The sequence below is a fragment of the Notechis scutatus genome, chromosome 12 (assembly GCF_049901735.1).
Source record: "Notechis scutatus isolate UNSWTSFEM ecotype Mainland chromosome 12, rNotScu1.2, whole genome shotgun sequence".
Classification (NCBI taxonomy): domain Eukaryota; kingdom Metazoa; phylum Chordata; class Lepidosauria; order Squamata; family Elapidae; genus Notechis; species Notechis scutatus.
The window spans coordinates 12,141,835-12,156,520 of record NC_142020.1 but is presented as its reverse complement, the minus strand read 5'-3'; the positions used below and the strand labels follow the sequence as shown (position 1 = coordinate 12,156,520).

General features: G+C 42.3%; 2 protein-coding genes across 5 annotated transcripts in view; both read right to left on the bottom strand.

The window, feature by feature from the left end:
• Window positions 1-10,216, bottom strand: part of APOLTP (apolipoprotein lipid transfer particle homolog) — a 73,719-nt gene extending 63,503 nt beyond the window's left edge. The window contains exons 1-9 of the mRNA XM_087942341.1: window positions 10,135-10,216; window positions 9,447-9,497; window positions 8,182-8,342; window positions 7,757-7,827; window positions 7,189-7,351; window positions 5,216-5,405; window positions 4,792-4,928; window positions 1,604-1,665; window positions 233-398 (exon numbers count right to left, since the gene is read on the bottom strand). Of these exons, the coding sequence (XP_087798467.1) occupies window positions 233-398; window positions 1,604-1,665; window positions 4,792-4,928; window positions 5,216-5,405; window positions 7,189-7,351; window positions 7,757-7,827; window positions 8,182-8,342; window positions 9,447-9,497; window positions 10,135-10,216 (1,083 nt within the window). The remainder of the gene's footprint in view (window positions 1-232; window positions 399-1,603; window positions 1,666-4,791; window positions 4,929-5,215; window positions 5,406-7,188; window positions 7,352-7,756; window positions 7,828-8,181; window positions 8,343-9,446; window positions 9,498-10,134) is intronic.
• Window positions 10,217-11,963: 1,747 nt separating this feature from the next.
• ABCC6 (ATP binding cassette subfamily C member 6) overlaps window positions 11,964-14,686 on the bottom strand; it is a 48,606-nt gene continuing 45,883 nt past the window's right edge. For all 4 annotated transcript variants that reach the window (XM_087942113.1, XM_087942115.1, XM_087942114.1 and 1 more), the window contains one exon: window positions 11,964-14,328. In XM_087942113.1, the coding sequence (XP_087798239.1) occupies window positions 14,217-14,328 (112 nt within the window). In that variant the 3' untranslated portion in view covers window positions 11,964-14,216. The remainder of the gene's footprint in view (window positions 14,329-14,686) is intronic.

Here is a 14,686-nt window from a genome sequence, read left to right as displayed (position 1 = left end):
CAATCATCCATCCATCCAACCAACTAACCAACCAACTAATCAACTGACCAACCAACTTTATTGTGGATTTAAATGGTCATCTGGTTCATGCAACAACCTCTAATTTTCCTGATGATTCTGATTTACCCATTTTGGTTTCTAGACCCTGTTTTTTTAGATTAGCCTTTTATGTGAATACAGCTGATACATCTAGACAAGCAGCCACAATCAAGCCATCTGTTATCCTGCTTACAGCTAAAGCATCGATCATGCCTGCAGTGGGCTCTGGAATGAAGGTGAGGGACCTCAGGAAATGGTCAATGCGGTCCTCTTCTACTTCTTGCAAAATAATCAGCTTTTTCATCAGGATGACGCAGGGTTCAGTTGCACAAACGGGAAGAGCATCCAAGAGAGGCCGCCTGAAAGAAATGCAAGAATGGTAACAAAATTGAGATATGTAAAGAATGGACAGTTTGCTAGGTTGCTTGTTTGATGGAGACCGATAGATTGATAGGGCTATCCAGTTGACACTGATAAACTCATACATTGAGACTGATAAACTCATATATTGAGATTCATAAGATGGTTGATATAGGTTGAGATTAGTTGAGACCAATAAACTGATACATTGAGATTTATAAGGTGATTGATAGGTTAAGATTCACAGAGCTGGAATGTTTTTGTTGTAAATTGCCCAGAGTCACTTAGGTGAGATGGACGGTATAGAAATTTAATAAATAAAAATAAAAAATAGGAATAACCTCAGCCCTAAGATAGGCAGACGGCTAATCTAGACAGGTTAGCCTTGTAAGAAGGCAAAGGGTATTTTTTTCCCAACCATGAATTCTACATTGTTGATTAGCCCCAGCTGGATTCTTACAACTAAGAAAACTCAATTCCCACAGGGGCTCATTTTAATAAATCATTTTAATAAATAAATTTTAATAAATAAATCGAATGATTTATTAAAAGGAAAATGGTGTAACAGAAACTGGAAACTGAATATGTATATACAGGTTATATTGGCCACCATCTATCATGATGTAAAGTTTGAGCTTCTCTGATACTCCTGAACCTCTTTTTGACTCTTTCTTGACTTCAAGAAGAATCACAGCTACTCATTTAGAAAAGATAAATCCATAGCAATCTTTTGCAAGCATCCTGTTTTGTTTTCAGAAATCCATCCCACCGAGGCTGAAAGATTTGATATAACAGAAATAATTCAGCTATCTTCTCCTTGGACTTAGGAGGTTTGTTTTTTTCATGAAATTCCACTAAATAGATCTCTCAGTAAGACACAATCAAATTCCTCTGGGGATCAACACAACCATCTACTGCTTAGGAGGAAAACTAGCTCTGAGCACTAGGCTTGGCATAAAGAGCTCAAAAGGACCTGTCTAAGTCTCTCAGTCTATGTCTCTGAACATATCTGGATGTGTTCTTGACATGGAATTAGTTGAATCTCTTCTGCATCTTACTCAAAGGTAGAGTACCTATTGCTGTAAGTGTAAACTCCCATCTATGTGGAGGAGAGTGAGAGATCTTGGGATTGTCTGATAAATCTTAATTAAATGTTCCACATTGCCTTCTGAGCTACTTCTGGGACCATTTTTTGCCACCTTACCAGTTATCTTGACATTTGGAAGAAGGACTCTGCCACAGATCCATCAAGACATCAGCGGAGACCTGTCGAAGTGCAAACACCAAATTCAGGAATAGATCTGTAGGCTGAGGAGAAAAAGAAGATCTGGATCAGTGTTTATACATTTAAAAATCAATAGTGTGGAAAATGTCTCCCAGTATCAAATTGGATGAAATGCAAAGCATCATAACCATGTGTTGGAAAGGATGTATTCTCAAGGGACTGGAAAAACTGCTGGAAAGAAAAATGAAGTCTTCAAAGCGGACTTAATTTCTGGTAACTCCATCTCATTGCAGTTTTCTTGATAGCGATGATGGTATGTGAGAAAGACCTTGAGAGAAGGAGCAAAAAAATGTGGTCTAGGGAATGGTCAGAAAAGAGAAAGCATAGCCTGCAACTGAATAATGGGCCAGGTAAGAAGCTCAGGAGGGACCTCCTTAGTTTCTCAGACTGTAAAAATGATGATGGTAGATCTGTACTTTCAGACTTGCAAGATTGATGTCAAGTACTGTAGATTAGACAGAAAATACAAACAGATGAGCTAATTCTATTTTATTTTAAAACTACATGAACAGAATCTTCCAAAACCTAACTGTCTTGAAATTTATAACATTGGGAAAGGTAGAAGGGAAGAGAAGGGAATGAGTAGAAACAAGGTGAATGGATTCCATTATAATGTTGATGGTACACTGGTAGAACATCAAAAGAACCAGGCTGGGGACATTCCATTCTGGAGAAGAGAAGAGTAGTTGGTTTCAGTCAACAATGACTTGATGTGAGCACACAAGATTACGTCCACATGTGAAGGCTCAATTAAACTGATTTATTTATAAAAACCTGTGCGCATGAACCTTCTCCACTAATCGTTGGCACCTGCTTAGAGTTAAGTAAGGGTCAGCAGCATTCAAGGGAAGCGGGCGTGGGATTTAGTTCATTTGTGGCTATGTAGGGATTCTAGGCAGATCCCTCTTTTAACCCCGACCCAGTGGTGGGATTCAATTTTTTTTACTACCAGTTCTGTGGGTGTGGCTTGGTGGGCATGGCATGGTTTGGTGGGCATGGCTTGGTGGGTTAGGGAATACCACCTCTGTCCCACTCTGTCAGGTGCAAGAAATAGGGAATTGGGGTTAGATCCAAAATGAGAACATATTTATTCCATGCTTCCTTTAAACAAGAATGGGAACTGCTTAGGGTCAAAGCGAATTGGTGGTAGATAAGAGTCAACAGAATCCAAGCTAGGCTGGACTTATATCTCTTGTGGACATGGCATGCTTGACTCCTCCTTTGGGCTCAGCTTGGTCATCTCCTTCATGCCTCCACGTTTTGCCACTCTTCTCCCACATTGGATGCAGAGGTAGTAACCAGCAGGTTCTGACCAGTTCTGGAGAACCGGTAGTGGAAATTTTGAGTAGTTTGGAGAACTGGCAAATCCCACCTCGGACTGGCCCTGCCAACCCCATCTATTCTTTGCCTCCCATTGAGTCCCAGTTGATAGGCTGGGTCTCCTTTGGTTGCCCTGCACAGGAGAACGGAGCTGGAAAGCAGGTTAGTGGGGTGGGGAGGGAATGGGGATTTTGCAGTATATCCTTCCCCTGCCATGCCCACCAAGCCCTGCCACACCCACCAACCATATCCACAGAACCATAGTAAAAAAATTTGAATCCCACCACTGACTTTATGATATATAATCAGCCCATTAAAAGGTTACTTAAGAGGGCACCAGGGAACAGAGGCAAGCTTTATGGATCCTTGTCTTCAAGCTATGTGCCACGGATGCTTCTCTAAGCATCAGCAATTAAAAAAGAAGAAGAAATGAACCCAAAATCTTGTCCCCTAACCCACAGGGAGTTCCCATCCCCCAAGCCAACTCTTTCTTCCCTATCTCCCTTTCTATAGCTTCCTCTTTCTCCCTGTCTGGCTCCAGGCCTTTGGCTCAATTCACAGCCCATTATTTAATCGGCATTTGCATTCCATCTGATGCCACAATGGGTGGGCAGCTCCTCTATAGAGGCTCCCCTGTGAGTGACAAGCATTTCCTCCGCTGCTTTCAATGGGGAACGAGGGAGATTCCTCCCCACGCTTCTTTCATTCTTGTTTTGCTTGCCTGAATGGCGTGTATAATCTCACCCCATTTGGAAGCGAATAATAATAATAATAGCAGGGAGCAAGAGAGGCTATGCCTGGCTGGTAAAGACGGGGTTTCCAAGGCAATCTTGTGGACAATTCCCATAAGCAGACAATTCCTACACAAGAGGGTGTTTTTTTTTTAAAAGATGCAGATTTGGAGATTAGGAGAGTCAATTGGAGCAGAGAATATAACACAAGATGGCTAGGCCTACAAGATGTGGTCAACACAGGACAGAGGGAAAGTAGAGGTAGTCCTGAACTTACAAGAGTTTGCTTAGAGGCCATTCAAAGTTACAACAGCGCCGAAAAAAGACGATTTTTCACACTTACAACCCTAGCCACATTCCTGTGATCACCTAATCAAAATGGAGATGCTTGGCAACTGACGCGGGCTGTCCCAGGAGGGCATGGGATCCCTGGACTTCTGACACAAAGCAATGGGAAGCCAGTTTCACTTAACAACTGGGTCACCATCAACCCAGTGATTGACAAGGTGGCAAAAGTCTAAAAGGGGCCGTGGAGGAACAAATAGGCTGATCTTCAGATCAACAAGACATCATCAGAGCTTCAAGACACCGGAGCTCCTGGAAACCTAGGTGACAAACCCGTTGCTGCAAAAGCAGCTGTTGGAAGGCCAAGAGACCTTTAAGACTATCAAACAAGAATATCTGCCTATCCCAAGTCCTTGGAAAGGACTCGTTAGGCAGATAAAAGTGCCAGATCTAGTCTAAACATCTTAACAGAGTTGGAAGGGGCCTTGTAGGTCATCTAGTTTGGATCCATTTTTCTTCCAGGCTCAGATAACTTTCACACTTCAAACATCATGAGATCTTGCATATGGATGAATTTTTTTGTAAGAGTTTGGCATTCTTGGCAAAGATCTGGTGATCTGAGATGGCCTACTAAATTGTGGACATATCATGCAGTGGAGAGGACTTCTACCCAACCTATTTTATTTGGAACAGAATGAAGGCAATCTTGAAGGTGTGACAAGTGCTCTAGAGTTGCTCTGTGTGGCCAGTCATGATAATTCAATAAGCTACCTCAGTCTCCATGGAAGATTTCATGCAGAGCTTCTGAAGAACCTTAGCTACTTCTTTCATTTCCTCCTCTTTGGACAGTGGTGCCATTTTCTCTTTTTCATAGAGCAGGCTGCTTTCATAGATGTCACTAGTGGGCACTAGAGAAATGAAACCAGCGTTATATTGGAAATACACAGAAAGCATCGTTCAAAGATGTTTGTTCCCCAACATGGAACAATAAGTTCCATTCTTCTTCCTTGGCGAATGGAAGTACTGAACCTATTTTGTTTTGGGATCCAAGGAGAAGCAACCTCTGTTAATCGCTGTCCAGAAACAGTGAATTAAAGCAGTAACAAATCGCTTTTCTTTGGCTCTACCCAACCGTAGGGTTGGCCATGCAACAGTCATCCTATTAATTCGTTCTTGCTTGGAGGCATTAACCAACCTTTTTCCTGGGATAAACTATGAGTTTCAGTTCGGAAGAGCTTCAGGTCTGTCCGAGTTTGCATCTTCACTCCACTGCCCTTCCTTGCAGGAGGTGTAACAAGATGGGACTCCATACATTTGATTTCTGCAAGGATTCCTTTCTCCTCAAATCTCTGGACACATTCAAGTTTGGAAGACACAAGCTGCTCCTGGGAGTGAACAGACGCACGTGATCTAGTACAGTGGTCGCCAACCAGTAGGCTGGGGACCACTGATGGTCTGTGAGAAAATTTTGTTGATCCGCAGAGAAATGTCACCCCAAGAGCACCCCCAAGGCAATTAATTCAGGCTGTGCGGGAACACAAGGCCCGCAGGAACACAAGGCTGCACCGCTTGCATTGCGAGCAACACGAGGTAGTGAGGGGAGGGGGGAAAGGGCGGAGGGGGGAACTTGCCCCATGTGCCCCATGCACCTTGCCTGGCCACTGGGCTGCTTCTTTCCGCTTCTTTCGTCTTCTGCTTTTGGCTGCATGCAAGGAAAGCAGCCAAAGTCTTTCTTTCTCTCCCCCAAACTCCGTCAGAAATGAGTTTTTGGGACCCTGAAAGGCCTCCTGCTCCAAGAGGCTGCGCCGGCAAAGGCTCGTTTCTAGCAGAGTTTGGGGGAGAGAAAGAAAGACTTCTGCTGCTTCTGCTGCTTTCTTTGCATGAAGCCAAAGGTCTCTCTCTCTCTCTCCCTGAGAACGGAGCTGGAGACAATATCCTATGATCCCAAATAAAGAATGATCGATCAGTAGGAAAACAGGGTGGGAAATTTTCCTGCAGACTTTTAGGGGATTTTTCCAGGGTCTCTGGTCCATGGGATTAAAATTATTATTTTGTATTTATCTATTTGTCTGTCTATCTATCTATCTATCTATCTATCTATCTATCTATCTATCTATCTATCTATTTATTTGTCAATTGCTTACAAGATAATAGGTATAAGTAAAAAACATAGTTATAAATACATGGATACATATAAGAAAAATAAAAAAAATAAAAGAAATAATAGGACAGGGACGGTAGGCACATTGGTGTGCTTATGAGTTTGGTGGTCCCTGAGGTCCAAATGGTTGGCAACCTCTGATCTAGTGGATGAGTCATGAACATCTAATCAATGCCATTTTAGTCACAATAAAATGGAGGCCAATTATTTTTCATTTAAATTATTATTATTTTATTTAAATGCTATTTCTAACTGGCATCGTAATTGCTAAAAACCACCCCAAAGCAGGACACTGTTAAAGAAAAAAATAAATTACAAGTTACCGATGCATTCGGAAGAGCCACCGATCTCAGAGACGTAAATCCAGAAAAATGGTGAGAACACAAGTTGAAATCTTTCATCTTCAGAAGGACCGTACCTTTCTGCTGGTACCGAGTGAGACATTTCCCTGAAATATCCACCTGAATTAACAGTAGGTAAGAATAAAAAGAATAGAATAGAGCTGTAAGGGACCTTGGAGGTCATCTAGTCCACCCCCCTGCTCAAGCAGAAGTCCCTATATCATTTCAGACAAGCGACTGTCCAATATTGTTTTCTTTTGCAAGGAAAACAAAGTCGGGATTACCGTCCTTAGTTACCCAAAATTCTAACCCATAGCTTAACAGAAATAAAGGAGATAGGTGAGAAATGGCACTAAAAATGGTAGGTCAGGAATGAGACGCTTGTGGGCCATGGACCTCATCCAGTTTGTTAGGCTGACTAATCTGAGTTATCTTTCACTGTCCTGGCTGTCTCCCATCAGACTTATATGTGTCACACTTGCTGACATTTGAATTGGGATTTTGCATTGATTGGTTCTCTCGGTGCCCTCCCCTTTCTAAATTTTTTTAGCAGCTGAGATATAAACAGTGACAACAATGGGACATAGGAGTATGGGGGTTACCAAACTCACAATGCACAGCCTTATGAATGGGCTAAACTCAGCATTGTGATCTAAAGAGCTTCACCTCTTCCACACTGTTGTTGGGAGCCACAGATGATGTCTGCAGAGTGCTCAAGATACCCCGTTTGATGTTTAGGGCCCAAGTGGACTCATTCTTCTGGGGAAAGATCTTCAGAACTTTCCCATTATGAAAACAAAACCAGAGTGGGTATTGCTCCAAAATTTCCCTAGAAGACAATAAGAAGGAGATTTTGTGAGCTCAGGAAATGTGGGTATACTGAAAAAACGTGAAGACCTAACCCCCTGGAGAAGTCTACAATGCCGGAGAAGGAAAGAGAAGAAAAGGATGACCAACAACAAGGGGATGGACTCAATTACAGTGTGAAGAACCAGTTCAGAGGCAGATGGTCATGGAGAAAATCTATCCACGTGGCCTTTAAGAGTTGACATTAATTTGATAGCACATAATCAATCAATCAATCAGTACAAAGGTGTAGTTTTCTGCAGAAGGCTGAAATACTGAGAAAGGAGGAAAGAAAGAGAAGAAGAGGTCAATTAACAGAAAGATGGGTGGATTTAATTATAATGGTGATGGGGAAACCGCAGGAAAGTTGGACCTAGAGTTGTTTTACCTTAAACTGTCATTTTCATTCATCAACTTCACCTCGGATTCAAAGATGGTTTTGATCTGTACTCCTTGCAACTAGGAACAAGAGCAGATGTCAACACAATATAGTTTTCAAATGGCTGAAAATGGATGGATGGAAGAGAGAGAAGAGAGAGATAAAGACAACTTAGGATGAAGGAATGGATGGATGGATCGGTGGGTCGGTGGTAGATAGACAAATAGACAGATAGACAGACTGAACATGAGGAAAACAGTCCATAGATAATTTCTGAGTCAAACTTGAATCCAAAGAAGATCTGCACTTATTGTATGATGATTTTAGGGTTTTTAATATACACATGCACTTGCCCTGTCTCCATTGCTTATATATCCAGGGAGGAAAACTAATGCACCCTTGAATGATCCAACCCACTAGAATGCCCTACTCACTTTTAAAATTTGATGACAATTTGCCAATACATCAATCACGACTTTACTTTCTAAGGTGATGCCACTTCTTTGGTAGGCCCTTCGTTGAAGGAATGTAGTGGTAGATGTTGAGTAGCTATAGCTGAACCTGGATCCCACGGGAACAGCTGGTGTGCTAAAACCTGTGAAAGCAAAGAAAGGTTCTGAGACAGTGCCTTGATGGTACCCAGTTGTTTAAAGCAGCTTTGGAGGAAATCCTTTAGGTGGATGCAATAAATTAGTCCAAAATGGAATTCATTGTTGGAATCAGTGGTGGGATTCAAAATGTTTTTACTACCGGTTCTGTGGGCATGGCTTGGTGGGTGTGGCAGGGGAAGGATACTATAAAATCTCCAGTCAGAGGTGGTATTGGCCGGTTCTCTGAACTACTCAAAATTTCCACTACCGGTTCTCCAGAACTGGTCAGAACCTACTGAATACCACCTCTGATTAGAATGCATTTCTATGCAACAACTACAGTAGTATTCAGCCAGTAGATGGCAGTGTTTACAAATTTAGATCTATAATATATACTCCATGCTCTTTTGTTCTAATTCCTGTTTCCTGTTACAGTAAAACAGTTAAGCAGTAAAGCACATGCTGACTGTTCTCTTTGTTTGCTCTGTAGTGCTATATATAAACAGAATTTATAACACTATGTGATCAGGCATTAGAGAATATTAGATAGAGAGCTTTTGGAACTTTTCCTAAGTGTTCCCAGATTATGGTCAAAACAGTGAAGATGACAGCTATGAAAATGCAGTCAAAGCTCAATCCACTTTTGTTGTACTGCTAATGTCTAAATATTTCAATAATAACTTTTAAAATGGGGCACTAGAGTGGACTGCCTTGGGAGTGCAAACACCAGTAGAAATATGATGGTCTCATCATTTGGAGACAGAGGAGGCATCCTACATTCCTGGGATCTCATTTTATGAAGTCCAGCTCAGAAGAAGAAAACAGACAGGGTGCCCACCAAAGGTTTGCATTGGTCCCATCCATTTCTTTCTTCAAACCAACCCATCATGGTTAAAACCCATCATCCTTCAAAGTGTCAATATGTCTAATGCTTCTACATTTCAATTAAAGGTTTAGTTCTTAAACAGACAGCCCAAATTCAGATGGCGGATATTTGGATTAACCAGTGAATAGACATGGAAAGGGGTAACCAGTGAATAGGCATGGAATGGGGTAATATCCCTTATATTTGGGCGTTTTCTTACTAAGAATTCATTTCATCATCTTACCTGCACACTGAGACAAACAAGAGTATTTGTGCCTGAAATTTTCTGGGTCTCCTGCAATGACAAACCAACAGCCACTGCTGGCAAAGCATTTGCAAGAAAGCCAGGGGGGTTCTGACGTGACTGTTTATTTCTCGTAGATCTAGGAAAACATTCAAGGAACAACATAACATTTGCAGAAAGTCATGTCGGTCGTCTTGGAAACCACCATGTTTACGCAAGGATGGGATGAATGGATTTAGCAGCGGGCGAAACAGCTCAGTTTGGAGAACAAGTGTCTGTTGTAGCAGAACTGGCTCCCAGCTCCGAGGCCAGAAGGATTAAGGCATCAACCACTTGTCTGATTAACTTTGGATGAGATCCAAGGCCTCACCTCCACTCTAAATATATCATCAGCTGGAGGGCTTCACATCAGGAAACTACAGTCTATGCCAGTGGTGGTTAACCTTTTCAGCACTGAGCGCTAAAACGGGAGCACGTGCATGCCAAAAAGGAACCCAGTGCTAAAACACACATGCCGAAAACTGGAAGAGCAGCTCCCAATGCGCACATGTGCACTGGCCACCTGGTCTTTTGTCTTCTAACGTGCATGTGTGCACGAAGACCAACTGGCTGGCTGGTTTCTAACACGCACGTTGGCCAGCTGGTCTTCACGTGTGCATGCATATTAGAAACTGGAAGACCAGCTGGCCTGCGTGCACCGGATCTCTGGAAGAGCAACGGGCGATGGCTGGCATGCCTGGAGAGATGGCTCTGTATGCTATTTCCGGCATCCGTGCCATAGGTTTGCCATCACGGGCCCATGTGAATATTAGGCAGTCCACGTGAACATTGTTGGTGGAACTTGAATGATTATGGAGGCATAGATGTATATGTGAATATGAGGCACTAAACGTGAACACGGTTGGTGGAACTTAAATCATAATGGAGGCATAGATGTCTATGGTTCCCCCATGACTCCGAACCCAATGAATTCAATTTATCCCAAGCTACATTTTTAATCTACTAATCCACCTAAATGCTACTGTTTCCCATTAAGTGTTGAAAACGCAGAAGTAACGTTTGTCCAATAAACATGAATATTTGCTGAATTGGGAGGTGAGGAGAATCACTTTTTATTCAAAACACCAGCCAGTTTTCTCAGCCGATCTAAGAATAAACACCCCTCTGATTTTTTTTAGGGTGTACTTTACGATTAGGTTCCAGAACAAGTGCTTCTAACCACAGCAACTTCAAGGCACGGTGCAATTCTGTTCCCAGAATTCTCCAGCCAACATGCATACATGATGGCTGGGAAATTCTGGGAGTTGAAGTCCCTAACATGCTGTTTGGAGTTGATACAGCTGAGAAACATTACTTATGACTTTTGAAATAAAACTTTAAGAGATCATATCAAATTTCTAAGGAGAAATTTTCTGACAGTGAGAGCAACTAAGCAATGGAACAACCTGCCCCCTGGAGTTGTTTTGTTTCTACCTATTTGGAGAAAAAGATCTCTATGTAACTCAATAAAATAAGAGAACCAGGGTGGATTGTAAAATCATGGCAGAAACCTTCCAACTAAAGACGCAATGGGTGGAAACTAACCAAGGAGAGAAGCAACTTAAAATTAAGGGGAAATTTTCTGACAGTGAGAACAATTAATCAGTGGGACAACTTGGCTCCAGAAGTTGTGGGTGCTCCAAAAACTGGAAGTTTTTAAAAAGATGTTGGAAAACCATTTGTCTGAAGTGGTGTAGGATTTCCTGACTAGGCAGGGAGTTGGACTAGAAGACCTCCAAAGTCCCTTCCAACTCTGTTATTCTATTCTATCTTTTGTTCTGATCCAGATGTTTTCCTGATTCCACTCCATTTCTGCATTCCGACAAGCCTCTTATTACCTAGCCCAAAATATTAAATTCTCTCTGGATGATAAAGGAGGAGTTTCACAAGTGCTGAAAATTGTTTTGTGCAAAATTCAGAGGAAAAAAAAAACCATCATGGGGGGAAGCTAAACCCTACTCTGTGTGTTCCTCCAGGAGACACAATTAAGAGCCTTTTCAACTGCCAGTTTGGGAAAATCCAGTTCTGTGTTGACAAAACAATTTATTCAAGTCAGATTCTCTCATGGTTTTTGTAACTTATTTCCTCAGCTTGATGAATGTATTTTATTTTTTTCTTTATGTACACTGAGAGCATCTGCAACAAAGACAAATCCCTTGTGTGTCCAATCACACTTGGCCAATAAAGAATTCTATTCTATTCTTAAATTCAGCTCGTCCTGTTTGCTGTATCAGATCGAATTTTCCTTTAGTGCTCGGGTGAGACCTTTAAAAGTTTTCCCCTAAAAGTTCATACGGCAATAAGCATGCACGCCCTCTGGCTAATACACATTTCCTTCAATGCTTCTTTGCACACAAATATACAGTGTTTGCACCCTCTTAAATACCCTAAATTTTGAGTGAAACTTCCTAGTACACATGTTTAAGAAAACTCTTTTCTATGCAAATTTTGTACTTCTTTTTGTTTTATATTTTTATTAGACTTTTTGGTTACAATAAACGTAGGCAAAAAAAAAAAGTTAGCGAGAAAAGGAAAAAAAGGAATGAAAAGAAAACACATAGTAATGCCTTTTGCTGTTTTATGGAGTAATTATCATCTCATTTCCCCTCCCATCCGCTTTGGCCCTTTTTAACCCCGAAATTATCAGTTCAGTCTTCTCTTCTTTCATCAAAGAAAGTCCATGTAAGATTTCCAGTTAGTTTTTTTTTTAAGTCTTTGGATTCCCCCCCTTCCCTTGACCAGGTAAGTGGTCTTCGGTTTTGACTGGGGACCACTACCAGAATAGCGAGAGAAACATAAACTGCAAAGCGGGCTATGTGGCATCTTAGGTAAGATTCAGAAAGCATGGAAAATTTACAAAACGGGTATTCAAAGCAAATGAAATCCTCTTTCTTTTTGAGATACCAACCACCTGGCTGGCTTTTGAATCCTTGAAGTTGCCAGGTGTGATTTAACTCAACTTTGGCCAATCTTGGCAGCTTATGGCCAGATCCCTCCCATATTAAATACTGCAAAGTCCCCTGTTAAAATAGCACGGCTGAATAAAATCAGATTAAATCACTGGCCAAAGGCTCTGAGAAGCATGCATGTACACACACACACACACACACACACACACACACACACAGTGAGTTTCCACAGTTCCTTCTACTTACATTTTGAGATGCCAACCACAAACATAGAAAGCAGAGTCACCACTTGCTGTAGCTCCATGATTTTGGAAACCAGCTCATGCCTTAGCAAAACCACATCAGGCCTCTCCTTTCAGAGGCAACTCTGTGGCAGGAGGGCAGTGAAAGCAGATCCCCCTCTTTACAAAGAAGGGCTTGAGTATTCCAGCTTTTTTTTTGCAAGCTGGAGGAGGGGCTGAGAAGGGGTGAGACAGAGAGGGACAGAGAAAGAGAGAGAGAGAGAGAGAGAGAGGGAGAGTTGACAATGAGAAGGCATCTCAACTGCCATGCGCTAGTTGGTTTTTTTGCTTCAATAGATGATTGCCATCAAGGTTAGATCCAGGTGTGTTGGGCACCCATCACCCAGAGCCTCCGTGGGAATATGAGGTGGGGACAATAGCATCTTCTGGAAGGCCGAGATCTATTGAGTTTGCAATGTATACAAAAATATACCAAAAAAGGGATGTTGAGACTCTAGAAAGAGTGAAGAGAAGAGCAACAAAGGTGATTAGGGGGCTAAAGTGTATGATGAATGGTTGCAGGAATTGGAAATGCCTAATCCAAAAGTCTTCAAACCTGGCAAGCTTTAGATTTGTGGACTTCAACTCCCAGAATTCCTGAGCTAACATGACTGGAGGAGGAATTCTCGGAGTTGAAATCCACAAGTCTTAAAAACTGTCGAGTTTGAAGACCCCCTGCCCTAATCTAATGAAAAGAAGGATTAGGAGTGACATGATAGCAGTGTTCCAATATCTCAGAGGCTGCCCCAAAGAAGAGGGAGTCAAGCTATTCTCCAAAGCACCTGAAGGCAGGACAAGAAGCAACGGGTGGAAAGCTAATCAAGGAGAGAAGCAATTGAGAAATTTCCTGACAGTTAGAACCATTAACCAGTGGAATCACTTTCCTCCAGAAGTTGGGGGTGTTCCATCACTGGAGATTTTTAAGAAGACACTGGACTTCCATTTGTCTGGAGTGGTATAGGCTCTCCTGCTCAAGCAGTGGGTTGGACTAGAAGACCTCCAAGGTTCCCTTCCAACTCTGTCATTCTGATGTTCGGATATTTCAACCAGTCTCCAGCAGGATACAAATAATTGGCTTTGCATACCAGTTTAGCACGTACCATTTCTTGCAATTGCGTTGCTTTAAACTGGGGACAAAAGCAGCAGGGGCAGCGAAAGAGATTATGAGTAAATGGGCGACATCTTTGACACGATCACACCAAAATACAGGCCGTTGCAATGCGTCCTGGCAACCATCTGTGCAGTGTTTTCGGCTGGCAGGGACAACATCTGCTCGAGCCAGGTGTGGTGCAGCTCGCAGCACGGATCATGGTTCATGCATGCTGGCTTCGGCGCTGTGGTACAGCAAAGTATCATGCTGAAATTAAGCTGGGGAGATTCGGGCTTCTGTTCTCCATCTGCTCCTCACTTGCGCAGCAAGAGAAAGCATCAGTCGTTTCCCAAGCCAAGCATTGAGCTCTCCCTGCTCACAGCCAGAAAATTAAGCAAAGGTCCTTTTTCAAACAAAGCAGCCAGGCAGTCTGTTTCTTCTTCCAACTCGGTCACCTCACCAGCCCTGAGTCTGCCGCCATTTTGTAGAATAGTCCCTTCTGGACCGTCAGGGCTTCTGGGGTATCGAATTCGGCCACTTGTCCATTTTCCATCACTAAAATTCTGCAAATATTAGAAACAAGCAAGTTTAGTCTACAAGACCAGTGGATGAAAGCTACCGCGGTGACTGTCCTGACCCACGCCCTTTTCCAACAAATCAAACACAATCCAAAGAGAACAGAAACCTTGTAATGCTTCTGCAAAATAATTAGCTGTGGTAAGCACAAGCCTTGCCAAACTGTGCGAGACTTGCCAAAAGATAACAGACAAGAAATAATTTGCAATACAAGAATCTTCAAATACAAACTCAGGATACTGGAACGTCCACGAGGCTGGAGTTTCAAAACGTCTTTGCTTTCTGCAAAATACATTCATTTCACAGCTGGCTTTTATCTTCTTGAAGGAGGGGCCATTACCTTGC